The following is an 18,847-nucleotide window of genomic DNA, read 5'->3' on the forward strand; positions in this document are numbered from 1 at the left end:
TGTTCATGGATGACGAAGGGTTCAATCAATCACATATTTAATCGACCGCACGAATCTTCTCTTGCTGTAGGGATCTCCATGTAATTTACTTCACCACTTAACACTCTTCTACACTTCAAATTTCTTATTTCATCATCAATTTTGAATGATTTTCAAAAGGCCACATCAGAAGATGATGAAAAAACAAGCCACAACTAGAAGGCCTCAACACATTTTAGAGTAAACAAAGGCGTCAACTCACAGGCCTCATCAGCGTCGGCCGGCGTCTATGGCCACAAATGAAAAGGGCTGCACAGCTTTTGGTGAAATAAAAGCCTCATTTCCTTTGACTCGTTTTTTAGCAGGATTTTTTGCTAAAATGATGGTAATGAATATTCATAGCTATAAATCAGTTTATCCATCGACTTTCGGGACGATAAAATAACATACAATGCTTAAATTCATAATTTAAATTTGATTTATTGTTTGACAAAACAAGATTGCATTTTTCTCATTGTTTACTTTTTGGAGATGAGGCCTTTTGAATTGTTAGTCTTGAATTGGTATAAACACAAAGTGGAATAAGAAAAAACTCAGCAATCACAGAAAAAGAAGACCGTCTTCGCGAGTCTCGTCTCAGGTTAAAATTTCCTCCAAACACTAGCGATTTTGCGGTGGGATGTTGACGTTTGATGACGAATCGAATCATTACATGTAGCGGACCCCACGAGCGAATCCCCACTGAAAATACTATGGGTCCATTCATAATTTTCATTACGCTTCAAACCCCCCATAGCCATAAAAACAACGACGCTACTGGCAATTTATAGCATCAGCCTCGTCTACACCAGCAAAAGTGCGCACGGTGCTGAATGTTTTGCGCGCTGCCCGCCTGCTCTGCCGCCGCACTTCTGTCAAACCAGCAGAAAAAGAGCACGATTACAACCAAAAGAATCTGCCGTGCGCGAATGAAAAAGGCATCGGAAAAGTGCAAATTTAAAATCCGTGAATTTCCTGTGTAAATCGCCGTACCGCTGTTGTGAATCTTCGCTCGCCGGATTTAGCGTCTCTGTCGGCCCCTGCGGTACCTGAAATCGTCCACAAAAGGTAGGAAATAGTGCGGGTTTTGGGTGCGAAAAGTTATGCCACACAGCGCTTGGTTTTTCCCGAAGTGTCAAATTCGCATTTTACGGTCCCGTCTTTTTGTTGTTCTGCTTCTTTCTAACCTCCGATGGCGTTTCCGATATCGATGGAGGGAAATAAGCCAGATGAACGCTTTTGCGAGATTAGAAGTTGAGATTTACGCTTCAGAATCGAAATAACTTTCTTCCGGTTCCGAGGAGTCTTCATTTTGTCCCTAAATTTGAGTTAATGTATCATCCGGTGGTTCCTTCCGGCAAAGAAAACATTGCGCTTACCTGTTTGATTATCTACGCTTCTAAATATTTAAATTGATATGTGGACGATTTAGATTACGTTCAATGCATTTTTTTTTCTCGGCAAATTACATTAAACATTTCGTTCTTTACCGGACAAGACTTCTATTTTGTGGAATGTTTGGAATACAAACCCTGCTAAACCCTTTCAATGTGCATTCCAGTGGTTCCCGAATCAAGAAATTCTGCGGTTCATGGGGCTTTGCATTGTTTTGAATTTAGACGGGAGTTTGACGTTTACTGGCCTTGTTTACTTGTATTTCATCTAAGGGCGAAAAAGATCATCCATTTTATGCTGAACTACAGTCCACTCTTCTTAGTTTGATTTTGAAGGGACCTTCGGCCTAGGGAAGTAATTTATGTAGGTACAGAACACATTTTTAAATTTTTGATCTTATTATTTTGACAAAATTCGCTACAAAATATGTTAATACAGGTCGGCAACGATTATCCGGAGACTCGATTATCCGGAATTTTAGACTCGATTATCCGGAGTATGTTTTTTTTTAATATTCTTGTTTTTAAGTTATTATGCATAAATTTAAGATAATTTAGCATTGAAATATACAATATGGATGGCTTAGCAGTTTTGGACGTAGTTAAAAAAGGGGTGTTTGAAAATGTTTTATTTTTGTGTTTAGCGATCATTTTTTTTTGCTTTTCGAGACCCCTAATGTTTCTATAAATAATTTCTTGCTACGCCATTTCATCATATAAATAATAACCAAAAAGATGATATTTAAGCTCGGTGCTCCAGATAATCGAGTCCGACCTGTAGTAGTAAATAGTAAAATTTTAGGATATTGCAGGTATCTTAGAAACCTGGAATTATCAGAAAAATTTATTGAACTTGGAAAAAACTTGGAATTCTCAAAAAATTTCGGCTACAATCAGAGAAATTAGTTCAAATCACAATAGGTGAGGGAATATGCCCATTAGCCTGTGAAACGGTTACACCCGATTCTGTTTTTGCACGGGGATGCAAAAAAGTTTTCAGTTTAAAATTTCAAAAACCGTGCAAAAAAAGTAACACCATTTCTCGACGTTTCATGCAAAAATAAGGTTTTGGCGAAAAAAAATGTATGGAAACTTTTTTTGCACGGCCGTGTAAAAAAAAATCCGTGCAAAAACAGAATCGGGTGTATATGAAACAATTAGATTCTCGCTCCAGTCCACTTTTTAGATTGCATTTAGCTCACATAACAACTGTGCAAAATTTCAGCTCGATCGGTGTAACTATATTTTAGCGCCAGCCGTTCAATGTTTGTATGGGATTTATTATGGGAAAACTTACTTTTGCCAAGAAAAATCGCCAGAAGTCGTCCATTGTCTTGTGAAAAAAATCTGAACATGAAACTCGATAGGTATTTCTTCACAAGTGTCGGATTATTTCGTGGTCTTTGGCAATATTCTTCATCGTAAAAATACCCATCGAGGTCTTTGTTCAGAATTTTTATAGAGGTCAATGGATGACCTCTGGCGATTTTCCTTTGCAAACTTAAGTATCCCATAGTGAATCCCATACAAACTTTGAACGGCTGGCGCTAAAATATAGTTACACCTATCGAGCTGAAATTTTGCACAGTTGTTATGGGACCTAAACTGCCCATAAAGGCATAACTGTCCCATATGGATAAAGTAGGCATAGAGAAATTAACTCCCAAAATTTTATGTTTGTCATTTCATACAAATATTCATATTTTTCTAGTACATTTCTGCATACCATTTTTCAACTAGCAGCACGTCAGAGATATCTTATTTTGAAAAAGCGAAAAATATAAACTTAAACATAATTCAGCTTCTGCAGTTAGTATTTCAGTGGAAAGTTCATATAGAGACTGTTATGCCTTTATTTTCAATATGGGACTGCACCAACTTCATATTTTTCCACAACATTTTGTATATTTGTATATGCATAGTGAAGTATAAATTAAATCATAAAGGTTGCGATGAAAAAGGGTGTTGGTTCGAAAATCCATAAGGGACAGTTATGCTTTTATGGGCAGTAAGGCTGATACAAATATTAAATTTCTTTTATGTCCGAGACAACTTGGAAGGTACGAGGGGGGGGATAAAAATAAATAAGGAACAAAAAAACTAATATGAAAAAAAAGTTATATTTTCGAATTTTTTTATTAACGATAATTGTTAAACTTTTTTCAAACGTCCTCTGGATAATTATTTTACTTGTTTTTTACTTTAAAAATTGAAAAAATCTAACTGATGTCAAACAAATGATGAAACTTTTTTTTTCTCCCCTTCAAAATATTAGGATTTTTGAAGGGGGGGGTGACATAAAAGAATATTAATATTTGTATCAGCCTAAATGCAATCTAAAAAGTGGACTGGAGCGAGAATCTAAATCCATCCTACACAAAATCCAATCAATCGCAAAAAATGTCTGCTATGCCGCTACCTGGATTGTTTTTCTTATTGTACAGTGACTTAAAAGTATTTTTTTTTTTCAGAGAAGAAACATGGTTGAGAACATTCTAAAATTAAGTCCTCTAAACTTAACTAGTTTGTTAGAAATGAAAACAAACAGCAAAATCATTTTGCTACCCGGCTCAAAGTTCGGGACAACTGTTTTTTAAATGGACATCCTGTAAATTGCTTTATTTCCTTGTTAACTTTAGAGTTGCATATTATTTCTGATGAAATTTCAAGAATTTATGCGATTTTTAGCTGGCATTCATTCCACCCCATTGGCGAAACTGCCCCGATTACCACTATCTGCAATGCTGGAAGTTCTTCTCTTGCATTGTTATCCAGAAAAATATTAGTATTTTGAAAGACGTGTTTCGAAATCTATGTTGTTTGAAAATTTAGTGGAATTCCTGAGCAGACTGATGCACTAATTTTACTTTATTACTTGATTGCTTTATCGACGTTCTTGCATTATGTCGACTGTAAAAGTGCCCTTTTCCACTTTTAACTGTGTGTCGTATTTCTCATGTATAGCTAAATGAGCTAGTGTGCCATGCGATATATCATATCGCAGCTAAAGATTATGTGAAACACGAAATGTAGATACGTACAAAATATTTCTAAGTGAGCGAGTCCTAAGACAAGACGTGACAGGTCAAAGTACAAAAATGAAACCAATTGCCTGTCAAAAAAGACCACTTTCCATTGATTGTTTCGGCAAAGGCCTACTTTCACATCGTTGAGTTGGTTTGCAACAGGGCACTTTGTTGCGAGCCCGGCCGTGTTGCTAGTTCATAGGTTATAGTTTTTATCAAAGTTTGTAAATTTTTCATGAAATCTTTTTGTTTCAAATCTATTTATATTTGATATTAAACTCAAAACATGTGCTCCTAAAATGCTAAATGAATTTAAAAATACCTTATTGAGTCAAATTTAATGGAAATTGTGTACATTCTCAAAATACCATCGATTTTGATTGTTAACCTGATTTTTTTTAAATGTAGCATTCTCTATTGCACTATATCAATGAAGCGTACAAGAAACAATCAAATTTTGATCCATGATATTTGAATTTGTTCACAAGATTTGCTTAAAAAGGATACTGGTAACACTGGCTTTTGTATCGCGTCAATGTTATCGACTGAAAAACAACGGGGAAGTCTTAGTTGAGCTGTCACGTCCTGTCCTAGAGCGAGTTTCATGAGACATCTCGTGAGGCTCGTCACATGCGCTTACTAGGATTACTTTCATGCTGTTATGTAGTACAAAAAGCCCACGGAAGCATATGGCTTCGGTCTATGTATATGCCTCTTCGGTGGCCAGCACAAGTTTTTCAATTCAAATGCTAGAATCTCAACCGCGTTGAACCGCGTCAGTCTTTTCAAACTGCCTGTGGGAAGTATAATCCATGATTTGATCCCTTTCCCTTGCTTCTGAAACATTCGCCTGCGAGTCTCAAATGCACTGTCACATTGAGATTTTCTCATGAAACGACGCATGAGCCAGTGCAGATGTAATCGTTTGAGCTAGTACATTGCTACATGAGATCTAAAAAGTGTGTCTCACCATAGCACCTACTCAAGCGTGCGATTATTTTTGTGTGCTCATGGCAAGCTGATCTCAAGCTCTCGATATGAAGTGCTTATACATGATGTCTGCTTTTAAAGTATTGCTGTTTGCGTTTAACTTGCAAATACTGTCTAACTGGACTTCAAATGCGGTAACACGAAGTAACCAAAGGATACTTAGCTACCATGATCCATATCACCGCCAACCTAGCAAAGAAAATCAATCTTTGACTTCGCCTTCCTTATTAAAAATCTTACCGCATTTGGTGTTCCCGCATTTGGAATTTGCATTTCAAACGCGCACAGCAATACTTCAATCCGTATAGGTGCGAAAGAAATAATACTAAAACACTCTCCGCTCAGCGAATACTTAACGGATTTCAACTGTCAGTATATTCGTATATATAACTAGTTTCTCATAAAAGTGGCCATAGGATCTCGGGAATGTTCCTGTGGTCGGAGTTATTCTAGTGGGTCACTGGGTCAGGTAGGGTCGAAAAGGGTACTGTGCTTCTGTGCCCCTGAAGATAGGCAAACTTTAACTCACATACAATTTCCGGAATTGGCTCTAATGTGGTCACTATATCACGGAATTTTAAGAAAAATGCATCAGCATAATCATTTTGAGAAACGATTGAATTAAATAACAATGAGTCCTGCATTAGATTGACCCCATAAATGATTATTTTCGTGTCCCCTGATCGCCTTAAATTTACGATCAAGTTGCTAGTTTGTATCTAAACATCTCTCGCATAATCTGAGATAACGCCCTAAAAGCCATTGGTAACCTCGTATGTAGCTCGTTATTTCGGAGCAAATGAATGAATAAGCATCCAAACCAACACCACTGACAGGTAGAGAGTGATCCTTTCTTCACCATACAGTTGTTGTTTAACGTGTAAATCCATTAAAATGCTCGAGAACACATGGTTACCAATGGCTTTTAGGGCGAGATCATAAGTTATGCGAGATCTGTGCTAAGCTTATTATCGAAAACTGAAATTGTTTTGTATCCATCAAAACTATAGCAGGTTCTTCGAAGTATTGAGTCCGAGTGGCCACATCCTGTTCATTCAAAATTGAACCTATTCATTTGTAATGTTGAATATAAGATCTTGAATATTTATTCAAATTAAAATGATTGTCATTGCAAATAAATAAAGATAACATGACATGTCCCAAAAATAGCCCATTTTACCCGACTTGATCGTGCGACCCACCGGAATGCGTGCCCCATGAATATTCCCGAGTTTCTCTGGCCATTTATAGAAACTAGATATGTGTATCAGTGTACTGGTATACTGACAAAAAATTATTTGAATCCGTTAAGTATTCGCTGAGCGGTGAAGGTTTTAGTATTTTTGCTTTCACTCAGGCTGATACAGGTTAATGGTAGGCTTGTTTTTATTATATTTATATATAAAGTATAATGCCTTTTTTGTAGGGACTCATTATAAAACGGCTGCTGATTTTTTTTATTGATGGCATCCAGTTTTTAATGGATTTGTTTTACACTACTCATTTTGGTGTTTTATAAGTACAACTAATTTAAAAAAAAATTCAGGAACATTTGGTGGACAAAAAATGGCGACAATGATAAAACCACTAAATGTCAAAAGCATAAAGAACCCTATTTAAAAAGGCCTTAAAAAAGGTCATTAAAAAAGTTACCACCCCTTCAACCTTCCCGCATGAACTGGTGTAGACCCAGGGGCATATACGGTCTACCGTGAGAGCCAGTTGAATGCATCATCAACTCCTTCCCCTTCCCCTCATTGGTCTGCATTCTGACGTGGTAGGCCCCATTGTTTCTTAAAAATAGACGACCGCCAACACTTATACCCTAAGGATGTCTGTTAATCCCTAGCAGTTATCTGTTTGGTTCCTTGTGTAAGTGCAAGCGATACTGAAGTAGCAACCATGGGCGGCCAATCAAGTTCAAGCTCAAGCTTTCAAAATTATAGTTTTATGGCTGTACTGAAAAGTACACTAATAATAAACGTTCAAATACATCTCGGTTAGATTTGTTGATACCAAATACAATCAATGCAAATGACAGATATTGCATGACTAATGGATATACGAGTCGAGGACAATTTTGCCATATATATGTAAATGCTTCAAAATCACACATGATGGACACTGCCCATACTCGCATAACAGTCCCATATTGTATATTTAGATTTCCTATATAAATGGGACTGTTATGCGAGTATGGGAAGGACATTTTTGTCACAATTAAAGAAAAGCATCTTTTTATTTTGAATTATTCCTGCACGCCTGTGATCAAAACTTCAGCGCAGTTTAGCGCTCAATAAAAATAAATGTACTTCAGAGGCGAATTCGAATAACATCAATCTCAAAAAGGGTGGAAGTCAAAAAAGTTTGGGGAACACTGCTCTAGAGCCTCAATAATTTTGCACCAAGATTCACTGCTTCAGCATGAGCATGAGCATGATAGACCACCCGCAGTTGCTACTCTGTTATTGCAAGAACAGCTGTACATACACAGGGAACCAACAGACGCTACTCAGGATCAGTAGTATTCTCAATGTGTAAATTCTGGTGCTCTCATTATTAAAACATACAATACCGCGCCGGATGCGTCCGAATGCAGGTCAATTTAGGATGTGGAGGAATTGTTGACGTGTTACTTACTTTATAGAAACCGAGGAGTCCTCTGCACTTCCACAATTAAACACTGGGAGTTTAGATATGGAAAAGGATTCGTTTTGGTAAACGAAAAATATGTAATTTGAAATGAATACGTGAGCATACACGGACGAGAAATATCGATAATGCGGTTGCTAAGCGAGCAAGACACGATCCGGATTCCGTCGCTCGCCCACAAAGGAGCATGCAACAGATTCAACAGATCAAACACTACTCTTTTTGCACCAAGATTCACTGCATGCAGAAAAAGGTAAAAAAATGAGTGGTCCCACGATTACTTTTACTCCAAAAAATTTCCAGTATATAAAAGGAACTTTTTCTGAAATTCTTTATTAAATTTGACCTGGGATGACTCTTCATGACTCCTTAAAATTTACCTAGAAATTTCTCCTACATTCCAGCCAAGCAGCTTTTTCATATATTTGTAGAATATTTTCTCAAGTAAATTCTCCATGGAGTTTATAAGAGGTGGTTTCACAGCCTAGCTATCTAATATTAACTATTCACTGGTCATTTATTTAACTTATAGTGGTAAGCTCCATCGAAGTTAATACGCCAATCGCGTAGTGTTTTTCTAAATCTGCTGGTACTATTTTGTAAAACCTGGAATTATGGAATTTAATTTCTGTGGATTGTGGACACCCTGAAATATTAATTGGATAATTCGTGATGTAATCAAGGAATTCAAGCGTGTGCCAGAATAAGGGCATAAGTCGCATGATCGATTTCTTTTCGTCGATTCTCGCTTCTATGAATAAAGGTGTTAAGATGCGGGTTTGTCATCATTTTTTTCAACTCAGAACGCACTTTTATTAACAGAAGAGAGGATCGATGAAGAGAAATCGATCATGCGACTTACGCCCTTATTCTAGCACACGCTTGAACTATTGTATTTTTTTCTGTGTTTAAGCTCCTCAGTAGTTTTAGCACATTATCAAATGAGCTACTCAGTGGTTAATGTATTGAAAATGCTTACATTTAATTATATTCATGGCAAAATACTTAACATACATACTACGCTTTGCGTACCCCCATGAATTCACTTATTTCTTCTACTGATATTTTTTTTCGTTGCAGCTAATTTAAACTGGAAGCAGCCATGAGCAAGAAAGCCCCTGCGAAGAATGATGGACCAGTCGAGCAGGAAGGAGAATTTTCTGTTGAAAAGATTCTCGATAGGCGAGTTGTCAATGGAAAGGTAATTCATTCCCAGTGGGTGAAGATAACTGCATATTTTTCCTGTAGATTGGAATCTTGTGCTTGTATTATACCTAGATACAAAAAGTAAACTCATGAACTATTTTAACAATTTGTTATTTATTAATGTAACAATGTTTTTTTAAAACCCTAGTAATTTACTTTAAAAGGCTCAATATAAAAAACACGTAGATTTTAAAGGAAAACATCTCTTCTACATTTATTTCCTTTGCAAAACATTTTGTTTTAAGGTGGAGTATTACCTAAAATGGAAGGGATACTCCTCAAACGATAATACATGGGAGCCAGAAGAGAATTTAGACTGCCCAGATCTGATTCAAGCCTATGAAGAGTCCAGAAAGAAGAGAGAAAAAGAAGGTGAATGAGAATTGAACTTGTAACTGTTGAAATCCCGCTTTACTTATTCGTTTGTTTTGTGAACTATACATAGCTAAAGAGGAAGGGTCCAGCAAAAAAGGTCGCAAATCTACAGCTGACGATAAAGCACCCGCAGCAAAGAGGAAGTCAACCGGTGGGGAAGATAAAAAGATTGGATTCGATCGGGGCCTGGAGCCAGAGGAAATTCTTGGTAATTTAAAAAAAAGTGTCACGTTTGGGACCCTTGCCAACTTTATTTCTCTTCTCTTAGGTGCCACTGACCATAACGGACAGCTGATGTTCTTGATGAAGTGGAAGGATGCGGCCAATGCGGATCTCGTACCGGCCAAGCAAGCCAACGTCAAGTGTCCGCAAGTTGTAATTAAGTTCTACGAGTCGCGCCTAACTTGGCAGACGTCCGAGAAAAAGAACGATGCAAAGGACGACTATGCCTAAATACAAGTATCAAATATTACTTAGATACAGTTTAATGGTAAGAATATCGATAATGTGAATCTATTTTAAGTATCCCGTTTTTCTGACCGACTTCAATTCAGACAAGTCTGAAAATATTCTCTTTTGATGCCTAATTGACGAGTAATCTGCTGTTACACAAAACTTTTATATTCATCCTTTCAAATCCAATGTAGTACAGATGTTAAACCTGGCTATCATGAATTTTGTTATTTTAGTTTATCTCAATCATATAAGTTTGTTATTTTTCATGCAAAGTTTTGTGCAGTTTTTGTAAAGCAAAAATATCTACAGCTTTCTCTTTCATAACTGGTTCAGTTGACTCGTATCAATGTCAGATAATACGTTTTACTTTAGAATTGCCTAGAATTGTACGAATAAAATAAAATTTGTGAAACGACAAGGGTAGATGAAATTGTATTCGTCTATGAGAAAAGCAAACCTGGATTATGTGTAAGAAAGTGAACATTTAATAACTAATATCCAATAAAATCCTAAAAATACACTCTTGTGCGTGGCTCTATTTGATTTTTATCCGAAATCGTTGAATTTGTGTTCCATGAGCACTTCCACAGTTATGAACTGAGAGTTTCCTTTGTCAAAAGTGGCCATTTTCGCATTCGTATATTTCGTAGACACAGTCCGATATAAAATACAGGGCTGTTACAACAGGCGCGAATTTCGCGATTCTCGCGGATTTCGCGATTTTCGCGGATTTGTAGCGGATTTGGCCAGCCAAGCGCGAAAATCGCGGGTGAATAAAATTCTGTCGCGAAAATCGCGGATTTCCCAAATTATGCAACAAAAATTGCAGTTATATACATAAGTCGTGATTTCATAATTAGAAAATTTCTATTTAAAACAAAAAATTCATGTCTCTTTTTGAGAGCACTAAAGTTCAGTTAGTATAGTCACTGATATCGAAAATGTTGTTCAGGGAAATATAAAAAACAGTAAAATTTTATTTGTAAACCATTCTCATTTTGTTTGAAGTCATATTTCTCGAGGGTCGCTAGGCAATCAAGAGATCGTTCTTCCTTAAATTCTTAATGACACTAATCTAATTTTTTTATTTGTGTTTACGGCGATCGGTAGGTTTTTGGTTAAATAGGTTAAACTGGAAATAGAAAATTTTCATTTCTTTCTCGTCAAAAATCTTAGAAAATGGCGCTCATTTGGCTTGGTTTTTCAAATATCTGAAATCAGAAATGAATGAATATAATATGTCAAGACATTAAACCATGTAGGAATTTGTGCGGATAATATGCGGACACTCTGGCTGAGTTTTGGCGCTGCAGTCATAGTTGGTTACCCTATGAAATCTTATCATCAATAGAAAAGTTTAAAACAATATATAGCTCCGCAGTCAAATTAGGAGTTTTGTCAGTGAAGAGCATTGTAAATCTAGAAGATAAAAATTACTTGAAGTTAAGGGGGCAGGATCCGTCATTGATTTCGGAATTTTCAAGAGCAGTTATTTCGTTCAAAATCAAGAAAATTTACAGGAAAATGTGTTCACTGTTTTCTGTTCCCCTACCGAAACACAGTGAACACGTTTTCATCGAATAATTTTTAGTTATGAACAGAAAAACTGCTTTTCAAGTTTCGATGATGACGATGATTACGATGACGGAGCGTTGATCGTTAATAGAGAGCAACACTGAAAATTGTATGTATAATTAATGCAATAGTGGATGTAAATATAACTAAATAAAACCTTTTGCAGTTTAAGCTGATCACCATAAAACCGTTTTACGATCTGCTTTGAAAACCAGTACAACGATTGAATCACCACCACAGCACACCAGATAGAAAGTTAACATCTGTTGAAATCGCCAAATTTATAAATTTGTAGGGGTACGGGGGCAGTATGGACACCCGGGGCAGAATGGACACCCCCTGTATCTTTGCATAAGCGAATACTTTTACACTTTAAATGCAAACAATATTTCAGTTGCCTGTCGGAGGAGTAAATTATCCACTAAAATTTCAGAAAAAATGTTCAGAACATTGATTTTAAATAGAAAAATTGAGCATGTTTTTATTTGGTTCGAAAATTATAACATTCCCACCTCATCAAATAAGGTTTCAGAGACAAATGACTGCAAGTTGACCGATAATGTAGCTCTTGATTGAATCTTCAATTATTTATGCTATATTCAAAAATATAGTAGATTTTTTTCTGGTACTTTATGACATTGAAAAACTTATATAAAAATTTCTTATACTGTTGGGGCAATATGGACACCGGGTGACAAAGTAGAGCTGACACTTCAAAGAGAAAAAAATATAACTTCAAATACAAAATTATCCAAAAATATTTAGCATTCAATGCAATGATTATGAAGCGGAACCACAAATCAGTTGAAAATCGTCAATTCTTGATTAAAACTAACCTGGATGCAATATTGAAAGCATCTCTACGAAAAATGTCGTAAATTGGTTTTAATCATGTTTCCAGTGGCACAGTGACCTGTCACTATGGTTTCCTGAATATAAACTTCATTTTTCGAGGTTTTGCGAACGATCGCGGGACAATTTTTCTATAAACATTAGGGTGTCCATACTGCCCCATGGGGGTGTCCACTTTGCCCCGCTAGCTTGATGGCGACTACCAAATATAAGCTTTTTTTAAACCTATTTTTGAAAACAAAATATTTTTTTCCCAATTATGCAACCATGTTTAACAAATGCTTAAGAACTCTAAAAAGCATACTGCACATAAAAAACAGTGTAATATTCATGTCCTCACAGTCAAAATAGGCAAATTCCTTAGGGTGTCCATACTGCCCCGTGTTCCCCTAACTCTGGAAGAATTTTTTTTTACTTAAACGTTTATTTAACAGGCTCAAGCGGGTGGAAGAAATTGTTGAACGCCGATGAGTGAAGAAAAATTTATACACACTTGGAAAAAATCATTGAAATTTATGTCATATATGCCCGACATATTGAAGCAAGAAAAATTAGGTAAAGTTAAGTCACAAATGACGTAACTTTCCGTCATAATGGACTAAAGATTATTCGAATCACAAAAGTTTTTTAGTCACGCTAGATGTAATTTTACAAGTATGACGTATTTTTAATTTCTAATGCCATCAAACTTACGTTACGTAGGTAATATTAGTTTATTCTTAGTGTGCAGTACTGTGACAAATTTAATGATAATAAAATTGAAGATATTTAGGGTTCTCCGTCAAAATTTCATGCGTTTTGCTCAAAGGAGAACAAAGTTTTAGCATGTTAAAGTTGAACATTCTATATGGAAATTGGCTTTCACTACTATCAGTTCAAAAATTTGAACTCAGAAGAGCTGAAAAGTGAACGCGAAAGGAAAATTGTTTCATTTTTTTTTTTCAAGGCACTCCGTGCTCGTGGCCACTACTGTGCCGGAATCACCTGATCTGTAGCTTCTTCTTAACCGATACAGATCTATTTTTAACTTATCTATGTTTACATCTTATTTTCACTCTCTCCTACTCTTTTACTCTCACACCGAGCAGGTAGGAGAGAGCTCTGTTGTTATACGCTGTTTCTGTGCTTTCTGTGCTGTAGGGATTCGGAAACATTAGATTCATTTGTGTTTTGGATAGTTTGTTAATGCTGTTTACAGCACTGGCTCGGAACATAACTATTCCGAAAATAAATGTTTGATATATGGAAACAAGTAATTTTTTGGGAATAATTGATACCATAAAATATGTTTCGTTATTCAATAAAATATATTCAAAATTCAGAATTTTCATACTTCAATACTTTAAGGACTTATTTGACTTCAACGATCCTCTCTCTGGCTAATAACTTCGCCAAAACTCATACATCAGCAATGTTTGTAGCTCACGATGCAAAAGGTGAATCAGTTTATTTTGTAATAATGTGAAGAGAGCAACGGAAAAGAACATTGCATTAGAAACTCAATTAAAAATTATTATCAATTTCTCGTCAATCGACTAGTTTTGAAAAATATAGAATCAGAGATTTTGTAATCCGTGTTCAAAATATGGAAACATACAGCTCTAGCCGATGCTGATTCTATTTTGTTGGCACTCATGAGCGAATTTCGCAAAACTTGACTGAGATGAAATGTTTTTAACGTAGTGCTGGCATAGATGTAATCCAAACATTTGAAAGAAGAATTTCATTTTCTGACATAAGCTGTAAAAGTTTCTACTGATAAAACATACTCATACATAATAATCTCTTATTATTATTTTATAATCTGTATTTATTTATATTAAAAATATTCAATTCTGAAATAAATCCATTTTTGTCCCCTCAGCCGAAAATGATCGCAAATGAAGAATCTTGCTTACCGAAAGCAAGAAAACCTACCAAAACGACCAAAACAAGAATGCCACTGACAGCTAAGAACCAAATATGTATTGGTAAAAAGAGTGCATTACCTGCTACACCCATCTCAATCAGGGTGTAGGATTTTCTGCACCGGTGGCGATCGAGTGTAAAAACGGTGTGCTACCTGCGGAATAAAAGAACGGTTTGGGTGCAACTTTTGCTACACCGGTGGGAAAACGGTGCAGGCGGTGCAAATAAATAAAAACGACATCAGTCACCATCTGATACTGACGGAGGAGGGATGAGCTCCCCAAAGCACGGTCCTCCGTGAGGCGTCTTCTGGTGGCTGGACGGGTTTTTTTTTTGTGGAGGGGCTGGGAATCGAACCCATGACCTTCCGCTTATGAAGCGAAAGCGTAACCTCAAGGCTACAGGCCCCCCTAAAAAAATTGTTTCATGGCGGATTAAAAACAAATTTAAAAGCAGAAAGATTTTCTGAAGCTGTGAGGGACATTTAATGTTCCATACATTGTGCGTGATATGGACTCAACATAGTTTAAAGAAGTGTTTCTTTGGTTTTGTGCTTCAAAGTGCATTTTAAGGTGAACGGGCATGTATAGTCCAATGTACTGCCAATGACTAATGAATATTACTGAAAAAAAATGTATTGCTGTTAGCATTTGAGATGCAAATGTGGAGTAAACGTCCTCCAAATGCGGTAACACAAAGTAATCAAAGGACACTTAGCAACGATTACATAAATCACCGCCGCCCTAGCAAGCAGTGTAGCCACATTATTTTCGAATTTCATCTTTGTTTAAGGTTGAAAAATTTTTTTTATTTTAAATCAACCTCCAAAAATCTTGGTAAAAAACTGTGTTGCGCAAAAATTTGAAATTTAACTTTTTATTTCAAAAAGAACCTTTACAAACTAATTCTGGCTGTTCTTGGCATGTCAACAATTTTTGATTTGAAGTTATTCTACTAAAACTAAGAAGAAAATGCATAATTGTTCCTAAAAATTTAAAATTCTAAAGAATTCAAGAAAAAAAAATAATCAGAGTTATGGCATTTTTTCTCAATATCTTCCACATCCATGTCCCAAACTTGTGTAATATCCTAAAATCTTTATCTAAAAAACCTGTGATCTTTGATCACAGATATTTGTAGGCAAGAACAAGTAATAATATGTGTAGTTACAGATAAATCTGTTTATGTAGCATCACTGCTAGCATGAAAAATCTATCTTTGACATCGCATTTCTAATGAATAGTCTTACCGCTTTTGGTGTTTCCGCATTTGATATTTGCATTTCAAACGCACACAGAAATAACAATTTTCATAAAAACAAATTTGTTAAAAATATTAAATTATCACAACAATCTTAAGAATTTTTACCTCAAATTGATTGAACATTAATACTTGAAGTTTTATAAAAATAAAAACAGTCCACATCCCATAAATAAAACAATATTTTTGCAACATTATTTTCTTAAACATTATGATGGTGTGTGCTCGGGTGTGTGCCTATCCGCAGACAGACGTTCAAGTTAGACTCAGCCACTTGTGTAAAAACATGGCCGCCACAAATCGCCAAGTGGCAATCAGCTAACAGATGGCGTTAGTGGCGTATGCGTCCCACCACCACCCCGATCACATTTCGTTGACAGCATGACACACAACCGCTCCCACAGCCGGCGAGCTCAACGCTAAAAACTATGCACCTTTTTTTTGCGCTAGGTGGGTGATGTTCCCTTTTGGATCTAATTTCTCATGTAAAAGTTAATTAATTCTTTTGTGATTCATACTAGTATAATAACCTTGAATGATCGTTACTCACGTAAAATAAAATGGCGTGAAAGTATCACAATTGTGTGAATCATTTTTAAAGTGATTGTTTTGATAGTTTTGTTCAGTGGGTGGTGGATTGGGTGGTAAGCGAGAAGTAGATGCCACCTGAGAGAGAGGAGACAGCTTACTGACAACTGGCTTGTTTTCTTGGCTTCTTTGATTTCTTCTTCTCATGTTTGGGCTATGCACAATGGTTCGGAGAGTACAAACTGGGTCAAAACCATTTTCGCATTCCATTTGATATCAAAAAGATCATAAAATTTAAAATTTGCAATAGCAAATGGAGTCCAATCGACAATATTTAAATATTCAACTATTTTATATTCGATAGCACAGGAAAACAACCTAAATTTTCAATTACATCCAGTTTTAGTTCGGTTAAATTTTGACGGTTTTTCACGTTCTGCCCTTCGAATGTGCGGTTTTCCAGTGACAGTTGATGACAGGTTTCCATGACTTTTGGGAGCTCGCAATCTAATGTCGTTTTTCTTTATTTGCACCGCCTGCACCGTTTTCCCACCGGTGTAGCAAAAGCTGCACCCAAACCGTTCTTTTATTCCGCAGGTAGCACACCGTTTTTGCACTCGATCGAAAACGGTGCAGAAATTTCTATACCCTGATCGAGCTGGGTGTAGCAGGTAGTGCACTCTTTTTACCAATACATGTATGGTTCTTAGCTGTCAGTGGCATTCTTGTTTTGGTTGGTCGGTAACGAACAAGCAAGGTTCTACATTTTCGCTCATTTCCGACTGAGCGGATAAAATGGATTTATTTCAGAAAGGATCCTTTCAGAAAGAAAGAAATATTCTAAGCATTTATAAATGAACATCACTACAATAAATACATATTACATAAGTATAATATGGGAAACTATGAAGCTGGAGTAAAAAATAAATATATGAGTTAATTTCAGAAAATTCAACTGAAAAAAAACAACGTGCCAAAAGATTCAGCAGCGGCTGGAGCTGTATGTTTCCATATTTTGAACTCGGATTACAAAATCTCTGCTTCTATATTTTTCAAAAACAGTCGATTGCCGAGAATTCGATATTGATTTTTTATTGGCAATGATCGATTTCCATTACTCTTTTCGCATTATTAAAAAATAACGGATTAACCTTTTACATCGTGAGCTAGAAACATTACGTAAGTATAAATGTTGATGAAGTTATAAGCCAGAGAGAAGATCTGTGAAGTGTTGATATATGAACATTCTTAATTCTAAATAAATTTTCTTGAATCACGTAACATAAATCATGGTTATAAATTCCCAGAGAAAATAAATTTATTTTTGTATACCAAACATTTGTTTTCGTACACGACATAGTAATGTTTTCATCCAGTGCTGTAGAACCGTTAACAAACTATCCAAAAAAAATGAATCTAATGTTTTTTAATCCCTTACAGCACATCACGAAACAGCTGTTCTATCTGTTTGGAAATTGATATTTTGTTTTGATTGACGCCTTCACTAACACCATCATATGCTGTCAAAATATTGCACCGAAACCGTTCTATTTTCCGGTGTCAATTGTTACATTCGCACGGTGCACCGTCGAGAATAATCGAAAACGACATAAGCTAGCTGTCTCCTCTCTCTCAGGATGCCACGTGCTTTTACGAACTGTCACTGTACTGCAGCAATTTGCTCCCTAGGTGACACCACGGTAGAATTTACACAGGAATTTTGAATAAATTTGTTCCTGCTTAAACGTCTGTCTGCGGCCTATCCAAGTATTGCATGAAAAAATACACTATTGACGATCTAATTTTATTAATGGCAATCTTTTCGCTCTCGATAACATAACCACTTAAATATAGTCTGAACTTAGATGAGAGAAAATTGTAAAATTAATGTGTACCTTTTTCTTCTTAAGTTATCATTAATAACTTCATTTTGCATCTCCTATTGTATGCAAAGATCATATCGAATTGTGTTAAGTATAGTTGCAAACTAGGCCTCCTCTCTGCTTGTAGTGACGCTACCATTTATTGAATTGCACGATTTTCTACAAAAAAATATATAGATAGGGTGCAGAACCACTTGGGCACTTCCATGATTCACTTTGGCATGGGGGGCTTTTCTCGGTCGAATTGTCTAAAACTTTATAGTAAGAAGCACTTTAGTATGACGCATATTGTGGCCAATAATGAGATCTGTAGCTTTCAAAAAACCCCACTGCCCAAGTGAATCAAAAGTGCCAAGAATAGGATCCGGCTCCCTATGTTGATGACAAATACATTTCGAGTGATATTGTTGAATTCGATTTTTCCGATGTAAAACTCTAATTATTGGATTTTTCTACAACTTGTTTTGCTCAATGGTAGATACTTTAAGATAAGGCGAAAATATTCACTTTAAGTACCATTAAAAACTAGTTTTTGATCATGCACGTTTTCGCATTTTTTTTATAATGAATAGTAAAGATGTCAATGAAACAGATTTTTTTCGACGCTGATTGGTGTTTCTAGGCTCGGATCGAATTTCTCCAGTCGCGATTTTCGCGGATACGATTTTAAGATTTTTGTAACAGCCCTGAAAATATATATCAATCTTTGATTCGATAAGATTTT

The 18,847-nt window shown here is 36.0% G+C and overlaps 1 protein-coding gene across 1 annotated transcript; it reads left to right on the plus strand.

The window, feature by feature from the left end:
* The first annotated feature begins 893 nt into the window (after window positions 1–893).
* On the plus strand, window positions 894–10,637 carry LOC5564858 (chromobox protein homolog 1). The gene is made up of 5 exons (XM_021850426.1): window positions 894–1,086; window positions 9,161–9,281; window positions 9,532–9,658; window positions 9,732–9,869; window positions 9,930–10,637. The coding sequence occupies exons 2-5, from the start codon at window positions 9,183–9,185 to the stop codon at window positions 10,112–10,114; spliced, it is 549 nt and encodes a 182-aa protein (XP_021706118.1). The 5' UTR covers window positions 894–1,086; window positions 9,161–9,182; the 3' UTR covers window positions 10,115–10,637.
* The last annotated feature ends 8,210 nt before the right edge of the window (window positions 10,638–18,847 follow it).

This window comes from Aedes aegypti, chromosome 3 (genome assembly GCF_002204515.2).
Source record: "Aedes aegypti strain LVP_AGWG chromosome 3, AaegL5.0 Primary Assembly, whole genome shotgun sequence".
In the NCBI taxonomy this organism is placed as follows: Eukaryota; Metazoa; Arthropoda; class Insecta; order Diptera; family Culicidae; genus Aedes; species Aedes aegypti.